Genomic DNA, 22,030 nt, shown 5'->3' with positions numbered 1-22,030 from the left:
TAGCAATCAGTGGGGGTCCCAGTGCTCGGACGTCCACCGGCCAAAATTTGTGACGCGTCCGTTTGACATGTCAAAAGTTTTTAAAAATATATAGTTACACTTTAAAAGAAAGGTGTTATCATTTTTATTAGAGGTGTCCCTGCGTTAGCTTTTTCTGGCGCACAGGACCTCCCAGATGGGCCAGAATTATCTATTAATATTTTTGGCGCATCTCTAGGTCCTGTGCACCACAATAGAAATTACAGTTTATTGACTTCTAGTTTCTAGCGGCACAGGGGGGAAGACAGAAGACTCCTGTGGGTGAGTATACGTTTTTCTATTTTTCTTATTGAAAATTTTTGTTTTGCAGGTTCCGCTGGACCATTTGGACTATGCCAAGGATTAGTTGGACTACGTAGATGATTTACACTTCATTTTTTTAAATAACAGCATGCAATGTCAATCAGCTGCTTGAAGGGCCAGCAAGATATTTCCGTGTATTAGAAGAGGCATGGACTCGAGGGACAGGGATATAATATTAGCACTTTACAATCATTAGTGAGGCCTCATCTAGAATATGCAGTTCAGTTCTTGGCTCCAGTTCATAGAAAGGATGCCCTTGAGTTGGAAACAACACAAAGAAGAGCAACGAAGCTAATAAGGGGCATTGAGAATCTAAGTTATGAGGAAGGATTAAAAGAATTAAACCAATTAGCCTTGAAAAGAGACAACTAAGGGGGGACATGATTAACTTATATAAATATATTAATGGCACATACAAAAAATATGGTGAAAACCTGTTCCATGTAAAACCCCCTCAAAAAACAAGGGGGCACTCCCTCCGTCTGGAAAAAGAAAGGTTCAACCTGCAGAGGCAACAAGCCTTCTTTACTGTGAGAACGGTGAATCTATGGAATAGTCTACTGCAGGAGCTGGTCACAGCAGGGACAGTAGATGGCTTTAAAAAAGGCTTAGATAATTTCCTAGAACAAAAAAATATTAGCTCCTATGTGTAGAAATGTTTCCCTTCCCTTTTCCCGTCCCTTGGTTGAACTTGATGGACATGTCTTTTTTCAACTGTACTAACCGTGTAACTATATGTAACATGTCATTTATTCATTATAACCCCACCCAGTGTGGTGTACAGAATAGAACGTTTGCTTGGGGGCATTGTAAAAATAAAACAATATTTCAGGATTCAATTTTATATGTATAATCACAAGGAGGGAAAAATTCTGGCAAAAAAAATTACTTCAAAATTTGGTTAATGTTCTGCTTACTCCCACACCTTAGTCCTGTACGGTTCCAGTCTGGCAAAAAAAAAAAAGTTTAAAGAATTTTCTGCTCTAAACTAGGGTGAGCACTGGTGATGAGTTAGGTGCTCCTTTCCAATGTAACACGTGGAGATTTTGCTGTAGAAATGCCGAAATCTGCAACAAATCCGCTACGTGTGTATGTACCCTACTACTCTAGTAGCATCATGTGAGTACATGCTTCAATATAAAAGGAAGTTTTTCTCCTTTTACAGATCCGCTCTACAACTCGCATGTTAACTTTATTCTGCGGGCAATCTGATTCCGGCGATACCAGATTTATATAGTTCATCTTTTACTACTTGTTTGTGCCACTATAAATGGAGACCCATATCTTTTTTCTTTTTCAACCAATGGAGCGGTGTGAGGGCTTGTTCTTTGTGGGACAGGCTGTAATTTTTATTGGTACCATTTTGGGGTATATACACGTTTTAATCACTTTTTTGTTTTTTTTTGGCAGATAAGGTGACCAAAAAACTCTGGCGTTTTTTTTTTTTTTTTTACAGTGTTCATCCTGCACTTTAAATAATGTTATATTATAATAGTTCAGACTTTTACAATTGCAACAATACCTATGCATTGCTGTGTATTATCATTTTTACCAGCTCCTACTAAAAGCCCTGCCTTATTTTTTATTTTATTTTTTTTACATTACTTTAGGGGTAAAATGGAAAATTTCTCATCAACCTCAATATTTTCTGCTTCTAACATCTATCAGCTAGATCTGTAGAAAAATTGGAGTTAGCAGGAATTTATAGATTGCACATTTATAAACCACGTGTATCGGTATCAGAAATCACATATCTGTCTGGTGATAGAAAAATATGTTTCTCATTGTTAAAAGCAGTCTATGCTGACACGTGATATTGCCATGCACGTGACCTAGACCATGAGCTTTTACCAATTATACCAGCATTTGGTAGTTATATTCTCAAACGATTGTTATGATTGGATAAACATGCAACAAATTTATGCACCTTATCGAGATTAAAGGAGTTGGCCAGTTTATACGACCCCTTTCCTTTCAAAAGATTCCCTGATGACTTACCACTACTAAGACCTACTACAGTCACATGCTATCAGCAGGGAAGCCCATTGATAAATGCTTCTTTCCCCTGAAAGCAGGTAAACCCGAGCCTTGCACTTTATACTCTGGATAGTAAAGTATATCAGTGGCCAATGTTAATTGCACAATATAACAAACCGGCACTATTGGTTTACCTTGTATGGCTTGCCATTAGCTAGTGCAGCGAGAGTAGAGCGAGGAATTTTGCCAGAACGCGTTTTGGGTAGCTGCTTTACAATAATCACTTTCCGGAATGCTGCAACAGGCCCAATATGTTCTCGGACTAGTAACACGATTTCCTCAATAAGTTTGTCATTAGATTTTTCAACACCTGAAATTAGTCATATATATATTAGATACTTCATTGAACCAAATAGATAGATTTGGAAAATAGGAGAAACACAGTCCATACCGTTTCGTAGCACGCATATTGCCAGTGGAACATGTCCTTTCAAAGGGTCTTCCAAGCCAACTACAGCACAGTCTACCACCGCCTTATGTAGTAATACAGACTGCAATAAGAGAAAAATATGGAAAAGATGTACCAAAATTCAACCATTCTGTGATATCACCTTAAATACACATTAAATTTTGCATAAACTATTGTACTGTGTACTACATGGCTGAGGAAAGGAACTATAGACAGATTAAGTAACCTCTTCAATGGCTCCTGCAGATAACCGGTGTCCTGCAACGTTGATGACATCATCAACCCTTGACAATACATAAACATATCCATCTTCATCCATATAGCCTGCATCCATCGTGTCATAATATCCCTGGCGAGCAAATATAAAAAATGTATTAGTAGAAAAAACATAATAATAAAATTGCTACATTCATCAAGTGGCCTCCACATTGTACTTACAGGAAACTTTGTGAAATAGAGACTTTTAAACATTTCTTCATTTTTCCAAAGTGTTGAAAATGCCCCTGGAGGCAAAGGTAACCTAAAGAAAAAAATAAATAGTAATGAACATGTTAAAGGGATTGTTTGGTTTAGAAAACTTATTTTCATATACCCTATAGGCCATCCGAAGGTATTGGAGGGGAGTTCCTAATTTCTAACCTCCATCAGATAGCTGGGGAGAACAGCAGCCACATTAACATGTCTCTTTATCTACCTCTGGAGTACCCGGTCATTTTACAGACAGTCCATAGAATTTAATGGAAGTTTGTCATCACATTTTCATAGGGAAGGATGATAGTTTGTTAAACAATCCTATGTTGCCAAAGTCAGCCCATTGTGAACCACAAAAAAATTGTGTTTTATTCCTCCGGGTGCCGTATGCAAATGAGCACTGAAGAGTCCTGCATTTCAGGAAGTGTCCTGCATTCTACATGGTTTCTGCTTAGAATGCAGGACTCTTCAGTGCTCATTTGCATTATAATAAACAATTTTATGATAATTTTTGATGGGCTGATTTGGGCAACATAGGCATGTTTAAAAAACTATCATTTCTTATATTTATCACCAAATAACACAGATAAAGCTCTGGAGTGAGCAAAGTCAGACTCTGGCTATGGACTTGTTTACATGATTGTATTATTACACAGGTAGTACATGATACGGTCATGAAAATAGGTCACTTACGTAACTACAATATTCCCCAGGGTGTTCGGCATTACTTCTTGCATGTGACTGTCCACTACTTTAACTGCAACAAAAATATCATGTGGGTTTGAAAAGCTTTTTGTATAAATTATATATAAAGTAGTGTTCCAAAAAATATCAGTCCAACATCATGAACCTGATAAATCAATGTTTTTGGTAGAAGTGATATTTCTACATAGCGAATAATTTACTTGTAAGTGTAGTAGAGTAGTAGAAAAAACTAGAGCCAACAATTAGGACATGCATTCGCAATTAGGACTCCGCTCATTCTGAGGAATTGAATCATAGTTGAAAGGGGCTTGTTCAAAATAATAGCAATGAGGAGATAAATTGGTGAAGTCATTTATTCTGTGCAATAACAGGTGTCAATTTTGGCCCTTATTTAAGGTAGGAGGGTGGCAAATGTTGCACATATTTGGTTTATAGTGCATTTCCTTCTGAAATACTGGGGAAATGGGTCGTTCCGGACCTTGTTCTGATGAAAAATGTACTTTGATTAAAAAGTTGATTGGAGAGGGAAAAACATATAGATAAGTGCAGCAAATTATAGGCTGCTCAGCTAAAATGATCTCAAATGCCTTGAAGTGGCAACCAAAACCTGAAAGACGCGGAAGGAAGCGGGGAACTACTGTTCGAATGGATTGAAGAATAGCTAAAATGGCAAAGGCTCAACCAATGATCACCCCCGGAAAGATCAAAGAAGATCTTAAGTTACCAGTGAGCAGAGGTGTAGCTAGGGGTTCAGCACTGTGGGGGCAATACATATCTGAGTGGGCCCCAACCCAGTAGGCCCCCCCAATGCATTTTTACAACTGCAGAGGCGCATCCTAATCATAGTGGTTATCATTGTGAATGAGCAGGAGTGCTGTACTGTATACGCTGCTATATTATGCATGATAATTACAAGTTTGAGAGCAGTATAAAAGTCTGTCTCAAGTACATTACACATGTATAGCCTAGTTTAAATACTGTCTACTACATTATGCAAAACAGTAGAAAAGAAGGGGACTATTAAACCAATAATGATCAACAGGAGAAGACACGGCAGCCATATCAATATCAGAGACACATCCTAATCTATAGAAGTTTAAAAGCAGACTATAATACCAGTTCAGCGGTATATCAAAAGGAGATACACATCCAAACCAACGTGATACTTGAAAGCAGCAGACTAGCCAAATATAAGCAAAGAGAACAATCGGCTCTAATCCATCACATAAACCTTATCATATACAAATCCCAGAAGCAGAGCAGGTGAGTGGCTACAAGTACATTCACAATTAGGCTTACAGCATGCAACTATTATAATTCAGAGAGAAAAACAGTTTAATATACTCCTAGAAAATACACTTAAAAATCATGTGTTACTCTGTATATACAGGGATGATAGGGGATTGTGTACAGGGATGAACCAGGGTTACAGTGAAGGAAATAAGTATTTGATCCCTTGCTGATTTTGTAAGTTTGCCCACTGTCAAATACATGAACAGTCTAGAATTTTTAGGCTAGGTTAATTTTACCAGTGAGAGATAGATTATATATAAAAAAAAAAAAAAAAAAAAGAAAATCACATTGTCAAAATTATATATATTTATTTGCATTGTGCACGGAGAAATAAGTATTTGATCCCTTTGGCAAACAAGACTTAATACTTGGTGGCAAAACCCTTGTTGGCAAGCACAGCAGTCAGACGTTTTTTTGTAGTTGATGATGAGGTTTGCACACATGTTAGATGGAATTTTGGCCCACTCCTCTTTGCAGATCATCTGTAAATCATTAAGATTTCGAGGCGGTCGCTTGGCAACTCGGATCTTCAGCTCCCTCCATAAGTTTTCAATGGGATTAAGGTCTGGAGACTGGCTAGGCCACTCCATGACCTTAATATGCTTCTTTTTGAGCCACTCCTTTGTTGCCTTGGCTGTATGTTTCGGGTCATTGTTGTGCTGGAAGACCCAGCCATGAGCCATTTTTCATGTCCTGGTGGAGGGAAGGAGGTTGTCACTCAGGATTTGACGGTACATGGCTCCATCCATTCTCCCATTGATGCGGTGAAGTAGTCCTGTGCCCTTAGCAGAGAAACACCCCCAAAACATAATGTTTCCACCTCCATGCTTGACAGTGGGGACGGTGTTCTTTGGGTCATAGGCAGCATTTCTCTTCCTCCAAACACGGCGAGTTGAGTTAATGCCAAAGAGCTCAATTTTAGTCTCATCTGATCACAGCACCTACTCCCAATTACTCTCAGAATCATCCAGATGTTCATTTGAAAACTTCAGACGGGCCTGTACATGTGCCTTCTTGAGCAGGGGGACCTTGTGGGCACTGCAGGATTTTAATCCATTACGGCGTAATGTGTTACCAATGGTTTTCTCGGTGACTGTGGTCCCAGCTGCCTTGAGATCATTAACAAGTTCCCCCCGTGTAGTTTTCGGCTGAGCTCTCACCTTCCTCAGGATCAAGGATACCCCACGAGGTGAGATTTTGCATGGAGCCCCAGATCGATGTCGATTGACAGTCATTTTGTATGTCTTCCATTTTCTTACTATTGCACCAACAGTTGTCTCCTTCTCACCCAGCGTCTTACTTATGGTTTTGTAGCCCATTCCAGCCTTGTGCAGGTCTATGATCTTGTCCCTGACATCCTTAGAAAGCTCTTTGGTCTTGCCCATGTTGTAGAGGTTAGAGTCAGACTGATTAATTGAGTCTGTGGACAGGAGTCTTTTATACAGGTGACCATGTAAGACAGCTGTCTTTAATGCAGGCACCAAGTTGATTTGGAGCGTGTAACTGGTCTGGAGGAGGCTGAACTCTTAATGGTTGGTAGGGGATCAAATACTTATTTCTCTGTGCACAATGCAAATAAATATATATAATTTTGACAATGTGATTTTCTGTTTGTTTTTTTTAATATAATCTATCTCTCACTGGTAAAATTAACCTAGCCTAAAAATTCTAGACTGTTCATGACTTTGACAGTGGGCAAACTTACAAAATCAGCAAGGGATCAAATACTTATCTCCTTCACTGTATATACATGGATGATGGCTGCTTTATCATCCCCATATATAACCTCCATCATCCCTGTATATACCAGCCAGGCTGGTGTATACAGGTCTGATGGGGGTTATATACAGTGATGATGGGGTTGTGTACAGTGATGGGGGTTATATAAAGGGATGATGGCTGGTATATACAGGGATGATGGGGGTTATATACAGGAATGATGGGTGGTATATACAGGGATAAGGGGTTGTGTACAGAGATGATGGGGGTTATATATGGGGATAATGGCTGCTCCAGCTATCATCTCCATATATAACCCCCATCATCCCTGTATATAACGCCATCATTCCTGTATATAACCTCCATCAGCCTTGTATATACCAGCCAGGCTGGTATATACAGGTATGATAGCGGGTAATATACAGTGATGATGGGGGTTATATACAGAGATTATGGTTGATATATACAGGAATGATGGGGGTTATATACAGGGATGATGGGTAGTCCAGCCATCATCCCTGTTTTAACCCCCATCATCTCTGTTTAAAGCTGCCATTATCCCTGTATAATTTCAGTACAGGATACATCGGGGAGGGGTGCTTGCTCACCCTCTCCTCACATGCAGGCAGATTTCTTCTGTTCCTTGCGGGCAGTGTTAGAAGTATGCACTAGCAGACGTGTGCGCACGTCTGCTAGCTTAAATGACTGTGTGGCCACGCACAGTCATGGTGAGAGCGACGAGAGCGGCGGGGTAGAGCAGAGCGGTGGGAGCGGAGGGCCCCACCATCTCAGTGGGCCCGGAGCCACCGCACCCCCCACTAGCTTCGCTACTGCCAGTGAGTATTGCTACAATCACAAGACGATTAAGGGAAGCCTAGTTACCAGCAAAAACTCCCCGCAAAGTCCCGGTGTTGAAAAAAACACGTCACAGATGAAAAGGTTAAGATTTGCCAGGGAACACATTGACTGGCCCAAAGAGAAATAGCACAAGATTTTGTGGACTGATGAAAGCAAAATTGTTCTTTTTGGGTCTAGTAGCCGCAGATAATATGTCAGACCACCCCCGTGCACTGAATTCAAGCGACAGTACACGCTGAAGACAGTAAAGCATAGTGCTGCAAAAATCATGATACGGGGATGTTTCCCATAACATGGTGTTGAGCCTATTTGTCGCATACAAGGGATCATGGATTAGTTTGAATATATGAAAATACTTGAGATCATGTTGCCCTATGCCAAAGAAGAAATGCCCTTGAAATGGGTGTTTCAACACGACAATGACCCAAAACACACCAGTAAGCAAACAACATCTTGGTTACAGACAAACAGGATTGAGGTAATGGAGTGGCCAGCCCAATCCCTTGACCTCAATCCCATAGAGAACTTGTGGGGTGACATAAAAAATAGGGGTTTATGAGGCAAAACCCAAAAAATTCAGAACTGTGGAATGTAGTCCAATCTTCCTGGACTGGAATACCTGTTCATGTGTCAGAGTTGGTCGACTCAGATGTCAAGAAGTTTTCAGGAACAAGGTTTATGCCACGAAATATTAGTTCAGTAAAGTGAAATCTGAAACATTTTTTCAGTTTATACATTACATTTTTGAGTTTTTAAAGAAAAATGCTGGCACTACTATTTCTTTGTACAGCCTAATATTCCTTTTTCTTTACTTTCTATAAAGGATTAACACGAACTGGATCAATGTTGTTATTGTTTCGATTTGGAATTGAATGTGTAGTATCTCCAGTGCATTTGCATTTAGGCAAATAAAAGTTAGGGTCAGTTTACACAGCGTTTTTGTCACAATTTTTGACGCGGAAACCGCGTCAGAAAATGCGCCAAAAAACGGCCTAAAATGCCTCCCATTGATTTCAATGGGAGGCGGAGGCATTTTTTGCCCAACGATCAGAAAAACCGTCTCGCGGGAAAAAGAAGCGACATGCCCTATCTTCGGGCATTTACTTCTCTGACTTCCCATTGGGAGGCAGAGAAAGCGTATTTTACGACGTTTTTGTTCATTGGCGCTCAATGGCCGCAGGCGAAAGACGTCACGAAAAATGCCGTGCAGGCAGAGTAAAATCTGCCTCAAAATTCCAAACGGAATTTTGACGCAGATTTTCTGCCTGCAAAAAAACTCTGTGTGAACCTACCCTTATATGATTTTGCGCTTTATTTGCTTTTTTAAACTCACTGCTATTATTTTTTTGAACACTACTCTATGTGCCTTGCAAAACTATTTACTCCCCTTGGTGTTTTTCTTGTTTTGTTGCATTACAAACAAACTAAAATGGGATTTTTAGGTGTTTGTATCCTTTGATTTACACAACATCACTACCTCCTTAATTGTGCGACTTTTTATTTTTATTTTCACACAAACTATAATCAAGACAAAAAACAGAGAACTGAAATGTGCATAAGTATTCGCCCCCTGAAAGTCAATACTTTGTGGAGCCCCTTTTTTGCCATTTACAGGTACCAGTCTCCTGGTGTATGGGTATGTTCACGCGACAGCGTCCGTAACGGCTGAAATTACTGGGATGTTTCCGCCTGAAAACATCCCCGTAATTTCAGCCGTAACGGCATGTGCAGGCGCTTGAACGCCGCGTCCATTACGGACGTAATTGGCGCTGCTTTTCATTGGAGTCAAAGAATAACGGCTCCAATTACACCCAAAGAAGTGACAGGTCACTTCTTTGATGCGGGCGTCTATTTACGTGCCGTCATTTAACAGCAGCGCGTAAATATACGCCTCGTGTGAACAGACAAACATCAGCCCATTGCTTTCAATGGGCAGATGTTTGTCAACGCTATTGAGGCACATTTTTCGGACGTAATTCGGGGCAAAAACGCCCGAATTACGTCCGTAATTAGTGCGTGTGAACATACCCTATGTCTCTATTGGTTTACCACATCTAGACACTGGGGTTTCTGCCCGTTCCTCCAGGCAAAACTGCTCCAACTCCTTCAAGTTAGATGGGTTGTGTTGGTGTACAGCTTCTAGTTTTAGTCGTTTGCTTTTTTTTAAAAAAAAACAACACATTGGTTTTTCATTCCACTGTAACAATTTGGACTATTTTCTTCAGATGAATTACATAAATTCAAATTTAAAATTCATCTTAATTCCAGGTTGTAATGCAACAAAATAGACACAAAAAAAAAAGTTGGTGAATACTTTAACCCGTTAGTGACCGGCCCATAGTCTTTTTACATCGGTCACTCACGGGCCTTATTCCGATGCCATAGACTTTTTACGTCGCGGCATCGGAATAAGTAAACAGAGCAGGGAGCTGCCAAATCTCCCTGCTCTCAGCTGCCAGACGTAGCTGAGGGCTAGGAGCGTCCCTGCTCTGCCGGGTGAGATCGATATTAGTATCGATCTCACCAGTTTAACCCCTCAGATGCGGTGCTCAATAGCGAGCACCGCATCTGAGTGGTTTTGGAGAGGGAGGGAGCTCCCTCTCATCCCACCGGCACCTGGCGATAAGATCGCCGAGTGTCTGTGTCTCCCATAGCAGCCGGGGGCCTAATAAAGGCCCTTAGGTCTGCCTGTAATGAATGCCTGCTAGATCATGCCGCAGGCATGACCTAGCAGATGCCTGTCCGTTTTAAACGGACAGGCATGAAAAACCCACTTTTTCCCTTTACAAACTGCTTTACTATTAAAAAAACAAAATAAAGTTAAAAAGTTACACATATTTGGTATCGCCGCGTCCGTAACGACCCCGACTATAAAGCCATTACATTACTTAACCCGCACGGTGAACGCCGTAAAAAATTCAATAAAAAACAACGGAAAATTGCTGTTTTCTGTGAATCCTGACTTTAAAAAAATTTGATTAAAAAGTGATCAAAAAGTCGCATCTACTCCAAAATGGTACCGATAAAAACTACTACCGTGTTTCCCCGATAGTAAGACACCCCCGATTGTAAGACGTATCGGGGGTTTCAGGGGGGTCGGCTAATATAAGCCGTACCCCGAAAGTAAGACATATGTCTTACTTTCGGGGAAACACGGGGGTATTGCCGCCTCCTGCCCACTTCCGCGCCGCCCCCTCTCCATACGTCACCGCGCCGGATATATCCGTCCTCAGCAGCTGCTAGTTCGCGCAGGAGGACGGATATATCCGTCCTGTGATGGCGCGGGTACTGAGACTGTACCCACGCGATCAGCGGCAGGAGCACGGCTGTTATACACAGCCTGGCTCCTGCTGCAACTGCCGGAATCGAAGCGCGCGCCGATTCCGGCAGTTTAACCCATTAAATGCCGCTGTCAATAGTGACAGCGGCATTTAATGTGTTTGACAGAGGGGGGAGCTCCCTCTGTCACCCGATCGGCGCCCCCGCAAACAAATCGCGGGTCGCCGTCGGGTTTCCATGACAGCCGGGGGTCTAACAAAGACCCCCAGGTCTGCCTTCAGCATCTGCCTGTTAGGCGATGCCGGAGGCATGACCTAATAGGTTGCCTGTCAGTTTTACACTGACAGGCAATAATGCTTCGGTATACTAAGTATACCAAAGCATTATATATGCGATCGGCACTTCGCATAGTGAAGTCCCCTGGTGGGACTAAAAAAAAAAATGTAAAACAGTTAAATAAAGTTTGTGAAAAAAAAATAAATAATAATTCGACAATTTTTTTCCAATATAAGACATACCCCGAAAGTAAGACATAGTGGGGCTTTTGGGGATAAAAAGAAAGTAAGACACTGTCTTACTTTCGGGGAAACACGGTACTAAGTCTTCCTGCAAAAAAAAGCCCTCATACAACTGCATCGGCGAAAAAATAAAAACGTTACGGCTCTTCAAATATGGAGACACAAAAACAAGTAATTTTGAAAAAAAAGTGTTTTCACTGTATAAAAGTAGTAAAACATACAAAAACTATACAAATTTGGTATCATTGCAATTGTAACAACCCGCTGAATAAAGTTATTGTGTTATTTATACCACACGGTAAACGGAGTAGATTTAGGACGCAAAAAAGAGTGGCAAAATTTCAGATTTTTTTCTATCCCCCCCCCCCCAAAAAAAAGTTTATAAAAGTTAATCAATAAATAACAGGCCCAATACTTATCTCTAAGAGCTTACTATAATCGTATTTAGTTTAGGCAATTCACTGTGAGCTAAATACTATCTCACCCCTGTCCAAATAGTTTACTGCAATGCATCCCTGTACTGTAGGTAAAATCTATCAGCCTGGACTCCAGAATGTTAGGTAGCTTAACCATCTGAGTGCCTAAGTGTCTTTTAACTGAGGGAGCAGTGAAGGGGTTAAGAAAAATGACTGGACTTTTCAAGAAGCTTCATTGGCTTACTGTTCCAAGGGGGAGAGTTTAAGGGAGTGGATATACAGTGCTGCGCTGGGGAGTTATGCTCATCTGGTGCAGAAGGTCTTTGAAGTTGTGTGCTTCACTCCAGTGTTGCCGATCAGCGGCTCATCGTCGCTGATTTAGTCAATTAACCCGTTAAATGTGGTGCTCGATTGCGATCGCGACATTTAGGGGGTTTGTAGCACATCAGCAGCCCCCATGCAATTGTGGGGGCTGCTGATGCTTGCGATGGCATCCTGAGGCCAGGCAACAGCCTCCAGGTCTGCCATGTATGGAAGCCTATGAGGACCAGCCTCTGGCTGGACCTCGTAGACTAACAGTCAGAGTGACTGTGACGTCACACTGACAGTTGGAATACGTTACACTACCTAGGTCGTGTAATAAAGTGTGAAAAGTAAAAAAAAAGTTAATAAAAATGTTTTATAAAAGTGTAAAAATAAAAGTTTTTGTTTTCCTATAAGTCATTTATTATAGGAAAAAAATGAAAACGTTAAAAAAAAGTTCACATATTTGGTATCACCGTGTTCGTAAGACCCAAACTATGAAACTATAATGTTATTTTTTTCCGCACGGAAAACTAGGTCAGCATTTTTTGGTCACCACCCCTACCAAGATATAGAATAAAAAGTGATCAAAAGGTCGCATTTACCCCAAAATAGTACCAATAATAACTACAACCTGTCCCGCGAAAAACAAGACCTCCCACAGCTTTTTTGACGGAAAAATTAAAAAAAGTTACGGCTCAGAATAGCGTGTCCCAGAAAATAAATTATTTTATAGAAACGTAATTTTATTGTTCAAACGCTGCAAAATTTTAAAAAAACTATACACATAAGGTATCGCTGTAATCGTACCGACCCGCAGAATATTTCTTACAGCGTTCACCGTGCGCAATAAATTACGTTTTACTTTAAAGAATTTAAAGCGCCAAAATCGCTATTTTTTGGTCACCTTCGCTCTAAAAAAGATCCTGTGGGGTCAAAATGCTCACTATACCCCTAGAAAAATTCCTTGAGGGGTGTAGTTTCTAAAATAGGTTCACTTTTGGGGGGTTTCCACTGTTTTGGTCCCTCCGAGGTGTTGCAAACCCGACATGGCACTGAAAACCAATCCAGCAAAATCTGCGCTCCAAAATCCAAAAGGCGCTCCTTCCTTCCTGAGCCTTGCTGTGGGTCAAACATCAATTTATGACCACATATGGGGTATTGCCGTAATCAGGAGAAATTGCTTTACAAATGTTGGGGTGCTTTTTCTCCTTTATACCTTGTAAAAATGAAAAAATGCTATGTTTCCACAGAAAAATAGGTGATTTTCATCTTCACAGACTAATTCCACTAAATTCTGCAAAAAAACTGTGCGGTCAAAATGCTAACTATACCCCTAGAAAAATGCCTTGAGGGGTGTAGTTTCCAAAATGTGGTCACTTTTGGGGGGTTTCGACTGTTTAGGTACCACAAGACCTCTTCAAACCTGACATGGTGCCTAAAATATATTCCTAAAAAAAGGAGGTCCCAAAATCCACTAGGTGCTCCTTTGCTTCTGAGGCCTGTGTTTCAGTCCATTAGGACACTAGGGCCACAAGTGGGATATTTCTAAAAATGGCAGAATCTGGGCAATAAATATTGAGTTGCGTTTCTCTGGTAAAACCTTCTGTGTTACAGATTTTTTTTTTTATTACAAATGAATTTCGGCAAAAAAAATGAAATTTGTAAATTTTACCTCTACTTTATTTTAACCCTTTAGGTGTTTCACAGGAATTAAGGCACTTTCTGAATGTGGTTTTGAATAGCTTGAGGGGTGCAGTTTTCAAAATGGGGTGATTTCTAATATAGAAGGCACTCAAAGCCACTTCAGAACTGAACTGGTCCCTGAAAAAATGGCCTATTGAAATTTTCTTGAAAATATGAGAAATTGCTGCTAAAGTTCTAAGCCTTGTAACGTCCTACAAAAATAAGAGGATGTGAAAAAAAACTATGCAAACATAAAGTAGACATATGGAAGATGTTAATTATTAGTAACTATTTTGTGTGGTATTACTATCGGTTTTACAAGCAAATACATTTAAATTTAGAATAATGCAAATTTTTGCTAATATTTGAAGTTTTTCACAAATAAATATTTAATTCATCGACCAAATTTTTTCACTAACATAAAGTACAATATGTCACGAGAGAACAATCTCAGAATCGCTTGGATAGGCAAAAGCATCCTGGAGTTATTACCACATAAAATGACATGTCCGATTTGAAAAAATCATCTGTGTCCACAAGGCCAAAACAGACTATGTCCTAAAGGGGTTAAAAAAAAAGGCAGGAAAAATTAATCGGAAGGCCCTACCAGGTAATTTTCCGTATTTAAATTAATAGAGACCATCAAGGTCCAGGTCATCCTGAATGCCAGCCAACCTCTTTCTTGGTGGGCATGTGCTTGATGTTCAACGATAACTTGCTGTTCAGGCAAGGCTCTATCTTCCACCAAGAAGGAGATAATAAAAACATTTGCTTTTGAGTTCCACCCCCCCCCCCCCACACCCCTACAAGAGAGCCAAAGCCTAGCCTATCCCACTCTGCAGACCAGACAAAATGATGTCCAGACCAATATGTTCAGATGTACACCATCCGACCGTAACAAAGAATTCTTATCCCATTCTAGATTTTGATGGCGGGGACGGGACAGTTTCCTCCTTTACATTGGGACATTGAACACCAGGATTTTTCACTGAGTCTGCCTCGATCTTTATATGGCGGCGGGCTTCTGAGCACTCTGCCATCCCAATTTCAGGCCTTACTATAACTGTTATCCAGCTGCCTTCTTTTCTTCTTATAGAAATAAATAAAATGATCAATGTCCAATTGTATGGTAGCAATCAACTGGGCCAGGCCATAAGCCATTACCCCTGACATGTATAAGGACCACTGCAGAACTTGCTGCATAGTTCCTGGCTGGTGAAGGGGGCCTGTGAGCAGAGGTGGCAGCAGGGAAAGCAGAAGGAGCTCTCCTCTGTCTCCTAGTACCAGTAGGGCTAGGACTGAGGCGGTAGAAGGGGCAGGTACATTTCTTGGGCCTCCAGGCTCCTGTAGCCTGACCTGTTGGATCAGGGACTACAGCATACCGTCACATTTCTGGGCCAGCTTTCATCTTTCGTTGCCGACCGTGTGCATCGGGAACGACACAGTGACTTCCTGTCACTCTGACAGGAATCCTATCAGGACCAGCCGAAGGTTGGTCCTGATGGGCTTCTGTCCATGTCAGACACAGAAGCCATTGTTCGGCTTCCGTTTGCCATGCTAACTATCGGACCGGGGTCTGCCGATATGCTAGTAACCCCTAAAATTCGGCGATTGCGGTAAGGGGTTAATTCGCCTAAATCAGCGGCAAAGGACCGCTGGCCGGCAAGAGTGGAGTGTCAGCTGTCGACGACAGCTGACCTCCCGGTTCCCGGTGCACACTGTCGCCGACAGTGTGCATCGGAAACAACTCAGTAACTGTACTTCCTCGTGCGGGAAGTAACCTCCCGCAACGACATACAGTTACTTACTCGTGCGGGTAGGGGTTAAATAAAGAAGTGGCCCACCCTGTCCACGAGAGAGACTGTTGTCTGTGTTCATTTATTATCCTTTTAATAAAATGAGTATAGGGAATGGAAAAAGCCAGGTAGTGTTCATGCTACTCTCAGTCTAACTTACAGAGAATTGTCTAGACTGGAGTTAATTTTGAAAAGCCCTCAATTGTGAGATATTTGAAGTCTGTATAGGTTTTGTACCTTTGGGGCTGAACAACATTGTTCCCATTAACCAAAAGCAAACAGAGATCTTGAATCAAGTTTTATACAAAGTACATTAGAAAATGTGTAGTCCCGACATATACCGCCGATGGATGGTAGCAACGTATCATACTGTACAGGCATACAGTGAGATACGTCACCCAAACTCCCAGGGTGGAGCTCAGATGTGACCACCGGCATCTGAGGGTTTTTTACTGCCCCTTTCAATTTGGGGCCTTATGAACGCTCCCAAGCCTGCTATAGGAAGATTGCTATTGAGGTATACCTGTGGCAGGTCTCAATAGCAATGCACTAATTTTGCCATAGACGGCAATATTGTTATATTGCAGTCTATGGCATAAGCGATATAATGATTGCAGTTTCAAGCCACCCAGAGGGGCTAAAATATAGTAATAAAATGATTTCGTTTTTTTTAATCATACAAATTCAAATCACCCCCTTTCCCTAGATCAGATATAAAAATAAACAAAAATAAACAAAACATATTAGGTATCCCCGCGTCCGAAAACGCCTGAACTATAAAAATATTTTTCCAATATGGTGAACGCCGTAGCGGGAAAAAAGGTCAATGTGTCCGAATCTCAGTTTTTTTGCCACTTCAACCCCCCCAAAAAATGTAATAAAAAAAAGTGATTGAAATGGCAGATATTCCCCAAAACTGTATTAATAAAAACAACATCTTTCCACGTATAAAAAGACGCCTTACACAGCTCTATACAAAGAAATATAAAAAAGTTACGGGAGTCACAATATGGTGATGCAACATTTTTGTTTCTTTCAAACTTTAATTTTTTTTTAAAGGTAATAAAACATAACTAAAAAAAAAGTTAAAGGTGCTTTTTTTTTAATAAGGTACTAAAACATATATAAATTTGGTAGAACCGTGAACGTACTAACCCGCAGAATAAAAGGTAATGTGTCATTATCACCGTACTTTGAACACTGTAAAAACAAAACCCATACGAAAATGTTGGAACTGCTGTTTTTTTCCAATTCCACCCTATTCTGAATTATTATTTTTTGATGCGTTATTTGGTGCGGTTGCAGTTCTTTAACCGCAACCGCATGAAACTCCTTATCAAAATGGGGTAAAAAACGCATGTGGTTTTCGGATGCGGCTCTAAGCGCACCTCAAAGTGTAAATGGACCCGCATGCCAGATTCATACAAGCAGTTTTGGTGCAGTTTTTGATATAGTGTTTGCTTTGGCCAAAGCCAGGATCAAAAAGTAGTAAAAAGCCAATTAGATTAACTAAAACAGCTTGTTATTATACATATGCATTTGCAGCCTTCAGTATTTGGTTATATATTCTTTGTGAACCATGTTTACCACTAGAGGGTGTTAAAATATCATAAACATCCTTATGAGCAAGATCAACCTAGTTCTTTAACCCCTTAACGTTCCATGACCTACTATTATGTTACGGTAACTGCATCGCTCACGCTCCATGACATAATAGTATGTCATACATGAAACACTGCGCCGTTCGCGTTCATAAGCTATGATAGCTGCTGTTTCCGACAGCAAGCTATCACAGCTCAGTGTGCAGGGACCGATCGCGGTGGTCCCCGCCGATTAACCCCTTAGAAGCCGCTTTCAATAGCGATCGCGGCTTCTTAGGGGTTAAACCACCATTGACGGCCCGCTACATGATAGCGGGCGGTGATGGCTATTATGGCAACCGGAGTCCTAATGGACTCCGGCTACGCCATCTACGGAAGCCTAGTTGGGTCCTGACAAAGTCAGGACCCACTATGCTTGCTGTCAGCGAGTAGCTGACAGCTCTAATACGCTGCACTATGCATGTAGTGCAGTGTATTACAATTGTGATCAGGGCCTCCTGCCCTCAAGTCCCCTAGTGGGACAAAGTTAAAAAGTTAAAAAAAAAGTTGTGTAAAAATAAAAAAACTAAAGTTTTAAAGTAATAAAAGTTAAAATCCCCCTTTTTCCCTTATAAGTCTTTCATTATTAAAAAAATTAATAAACTATACATAATTGGTATCACTGCGTCTGTAACGGCCTGAACTACGAAAGGATTTTGTTATTTATCCCATAAAATAATAATAAACCATACCTGAATAAAAAATTTTTGGTCAGTTCACCTCACAAAAAATGGAATATAAAGAGATCAAAAAGTCGCATGTACGTAAATGTGGTACTGATCGAAACTACAGTTCGTTACGCAAAAAACAAGTCCACACATGGCTTTCTTGATGGAAAAATACAAAAGTTGTTGCTCTGAGGGTATGTTCACACGGCAGCGTCCGTAACGGCTGAAATTACGAGGCTGTTTTCAGGAGAAAACAGCACCATTATTCCAGCCGTAATGGCATGTTGAGGCGCTTTTTGCTGCGTCCATTACGGACGTTAAATGGAGCTGGTTTTCCATGGAGTCCATGGAAAACGGCTCCATTTACGTCTGAAGAAGTGACAGGTACTTCTTTGACGCGGGCGTCTTTTTTACGCCCCGCCTTTTGACAGCGGGGCGTAAAAAAAATGACCGTCTGCACAGAACATCGTAAGACCCATTCTAATGAATGGGCAGATGTTTGCCGACGCTATTAAGCCGCTATTTCGGACGTAATTCGGGGCAAAAACGCCCGAATTACGTCCGTAAATAGTGTGTGTGTGAACATACCCTCAGAATGTGGCAACACAAAAAGTAAATGATTTTTTATAAAAAATATTTTATTGTGCAAACGCCATAAGACATAAAAAAAACTATAAACATACGGTATTGCCGTAATCGTATCGCCCCGCAGAATAAAGTGAATGTGTCATTTATAGTGCATGGGGAACGCTATAAAAAAAAAAATATCGAATAAAAAACAATAGTAGAATTGCTGTGTTTTAGTCACTCACCACGCCTCTTAAAAAATAGCATAAAAACCGATCAAAAAGTCGCATGCACCCCATGAAAACTTCAATAAATTCCTCAAGGGTTTTAGTTTACAAAATAGGGTCACTTTTAAGGGGTTTCCCCTGTACTGGTACCTCAGAAGCTCTGCAAATGCGACATGGCGCACGGAAACTAATCCAGCAAAATCTACACGTCAAATAGCGATCCTGCCTTTGAGCCCTGCCGTGTGTCCAACCAGCAGTTTATGACCAAATATGGGTTATTGCCGTAATCGGGAGAAATTGCTTTACAAATGTTGGGGTGTTTTTCTCCTTTATTCCTTCTCAAAATTAAAAATGTGTACCTTTTATCTGAAAAATTTGATTTTCAATTGCACAGCCTAAGGGCATGTTCACATCAGCGTTGGCTTTCCGCTGAGTCGACTGCGCTATTGATTCCGTTGAAAAAACAAAAACTTACCGGTACGGTGACAAACGGAAATCATTAGCAATGTTTCCGTCACCATTGAGATCAATGCTGATGCAAATGGAAGCTGTGGTTTCCGTTGCGGGGTTCCACGACGGAAACCTCCGACGGAACCCCTGAACGGAAAGCGAACACTGATGTCAAATCAGCCCTAATTCTACAAAATGCAGCAAAAAACCTGTGGGATCTAAATGCCCACTATACCCCTCGATAAGTTACTTGAGAGGTGTAGTTTTCCAAATAGGGTCACTTTTGGGGGGTTTCCACTGTTTTGGCACCAAAAGACCTCTTCAAACCGGACATGGTGCCTAATAAAAAGGAGGCCTCAGAATCCTCAAGTTGTACATTTGCTTCGGAGGCCGGTGCTTCAGTCCATTACCACACTAGGACCACATGTGAGATATTTCTAAAAACTGCAGAATCTGGGCAATAAATATTTCGAGCTGCGTTTTTCTGGTAAAGCCTTCTGTTTTACAGTAAAAAATGGATTTTCTGACAAAAAAAAATTAAATTTGTACATTTCACCTCTACTTTGCTTTGAATTCCTGTGAAACACCTAAAGGGTTAATAAACTTTATAAATGCTGTTTTGGATACTTTGAGGGGTCTAGTTTCTAAAATGGGGTATTTTATGGGGGTTTCTAATATATAGGCCCCTCAAAGTCACTTCAGAACTGAACTGGTACCTAAAAAAAGAGGCTTTTGAAATTTTATTCAAAATATTAGATATTGCTGCTTATGTTCTAAGCCGTGTAACGTCCTAGAAAAATAAAAATGTTCAAAAAATGATGCCAACATAAAGTAGACATATGGGAAATGTGAACTAGTAACTATTTTGGGTGGTATAACCCTCTGTCTTACAAGCAGATACATAACAATTTAGAAAAATGCTATTTCTTCCAAATTTTCTCTAAATTTTTCTATTTTTCACAAATAAACTGAATATATTGACCAAATGTATCACTAACATAAAGCCCAATGTGTCACGAGAAAACAGTCTGAGAATCGCTTGGATAGGTATAAGCATTCTGAAGTTAATACCACATAAAGTGAAATACGTCAGATTTAAAAAAAAATGGGCGCTGAGACTTTAGGCCAAAACTAGGATGCGTCCTTAGCTATGTAAATTTTTTAACTCAAATTTTGAGTTATGGAGTTGCTTTAGTGATTTAAAGCAACTTATAAATTGACTTTAATGACATTTAGATTTTTACTTTTTGTGATACAGCTTCTGTGTGTCCTGTATACATAGAAACTGTATCTTGCAGTCAAGTTCATGAACTTAGATGTGATTATAATTAGCTTTCAACCGAGTTGTCAGTTCTGCTGACCTGACTGAATCGGCTTTGACTGCAAGACACAGCTTCTATGTATACATGACACATATCTAAAAAGGAAAACTATTTTTAAGCAACTTTTAGGCCTCATTTACACGAGCGTAATATACGCGCGTGCGACGCGCGTGCATTTCACGCGTGTCGTACGCACCTATATTAGTCTATGGGGCAGTGCAGACGATGCGTGAATTTTGCGCTGCGCGAGTGCGTTGCATAAAACTCACGACATGTTCTATAATCGTGCGGTTTTCGCGCATCACGCACCCATTGAAGTCAATGGGTGCGTGAAAAACACGAATGACACACGGACGCTCCTGCGTTGCATGCGCGAAAATCACGCATCACTTGTTATGTCCATAAAGAAGAGTCTATAAAGCTGGACAAAGCAAACAAAAAACAGGAAGTGCTTGCGTTTTGACTGCGAGTGGGCAAGGCTATTGACTGGAGACAGAAGTTAGCTTCCACGGTCATCTGCTGCCATACCGTGTGGGATGGACGTGGAGCGCCTCATCGCCCTGGTCCAGGGCCATCATGCAATTTGGGACACTCGCGCGGAGGCGTACCATGACCGCACGGTCAAGGAGGACGCCTGGGAGGAGGTCGCGGGGGAGCTTTTTGGCCAGGAGTGGGAGAGTGGCCGAACCCGGGACCGCAGTCGGTTGGGTGAGTACCAGGCTTTTTCTGTCAATGCAATGTCATCCCTATTGAAGAACTGGGGCCCTGTATGTGTCTTCCTCGCATTTGCCCGATGACCTTTTGTGGAGCAGGTGCATCACCGTGTACCACGTAATTGGCAGTACAGGGCCCCTCATTTAAGTGAGAGCGCATAGTTCTTATGGCGTAATATTTGTTTTTACTCCAACAGTCCCAACAGTCAAAGACATCAAAACACGGTGGGGGTGCTGCTGTGACCAATTCCGCCGTGAAATGGGGGAAAAGGGACGCAGCGGAGATGGCGGATCGCGTAAGCGCCCTTATATGTACATGAAACAGCTGATGTCCTGAAGGACATAATGGAGATGCGCACGTAAGAGATTCTGCTTTTGCATGTGTCTAATGTGTGTTCGCCCATGTCCTGTTTGCCATCGTGTTGTTGTGGGCATTGTTCTATATTCTGTTCTAACGTAATTTTCTCATTATAGAACCACAGACAATTTGGAGGATACGACAGAGGAAGTTGGAGAGTCTCTGCCGGAACCTCCGGCTGCCCATGTCCTGCCCCCTAGCCCCGAGCCGACACCCCTGGACCCCGCCCCTGGCCAGTCTGCACGGGCCGTCG

The 22,030-nt window shown here is 41.2% G+C and overlaps 1 protein-coding gene across 1 annotated transcript in view; it reads right to left on the bottom strand.

The window, feature by feature from the left end:
• The window catches only part of ACSS3 (acyl-CoA synthetase short chain family member 3), a 119,238-nt gene that overhangs the window by 6,062 nt on the left and 91,146 nt on the right, over positions 1 to 22,030 (bottom strand). Inside the window, exons 11-15 of the mRNA XM_075856795.1 lie at positions 3,953 to 4,016; positions 3,227 to 3,308; positions 3,015 to 3,137; positions 2,771 to 2,870; positions 2,514 to 2,689 (exon numbers count right to left, since the gene is read on the bottom strand). Coding sequence (XP_075712910.1) covers positions 2,514 to 2,689; positions 2,771 to 2,870; positions 3,015 to 3,137; positions 3,227 to 3,308; positions 3,953 to 4,016 — 545 coding nt within the window. The remainder of the gene's footprint in view (positions 1 to 2,513; positions 2,690 to 2,770; positions 2,871 to 3,014; positions 3,138 to 3,226; positions 3,309 to 3,952; positions 4,017 to 22,030) is intronic.

This window comes from Rhinoderma darwinii, chromosome 3 (assembly GCF_050947455.1).
Source record: "Rhinoderma darwinii isolate aRhiDar2 chromosome 3, aRhiDar2.hap1, whole genome shotgun sequence".
NCBI classification, from domain to species: domain Eukaryota; kingdom Metazoa; phylum Chordata; class Amphibia; order Anura; family Rhinodermatidae; genus Rhinoderma; species Rhinoderma darwinii.
Note: the sequence above shows the minus strand (reverse complement) of the source record. Positions and strands in the feature narration are given on the sequence as shown.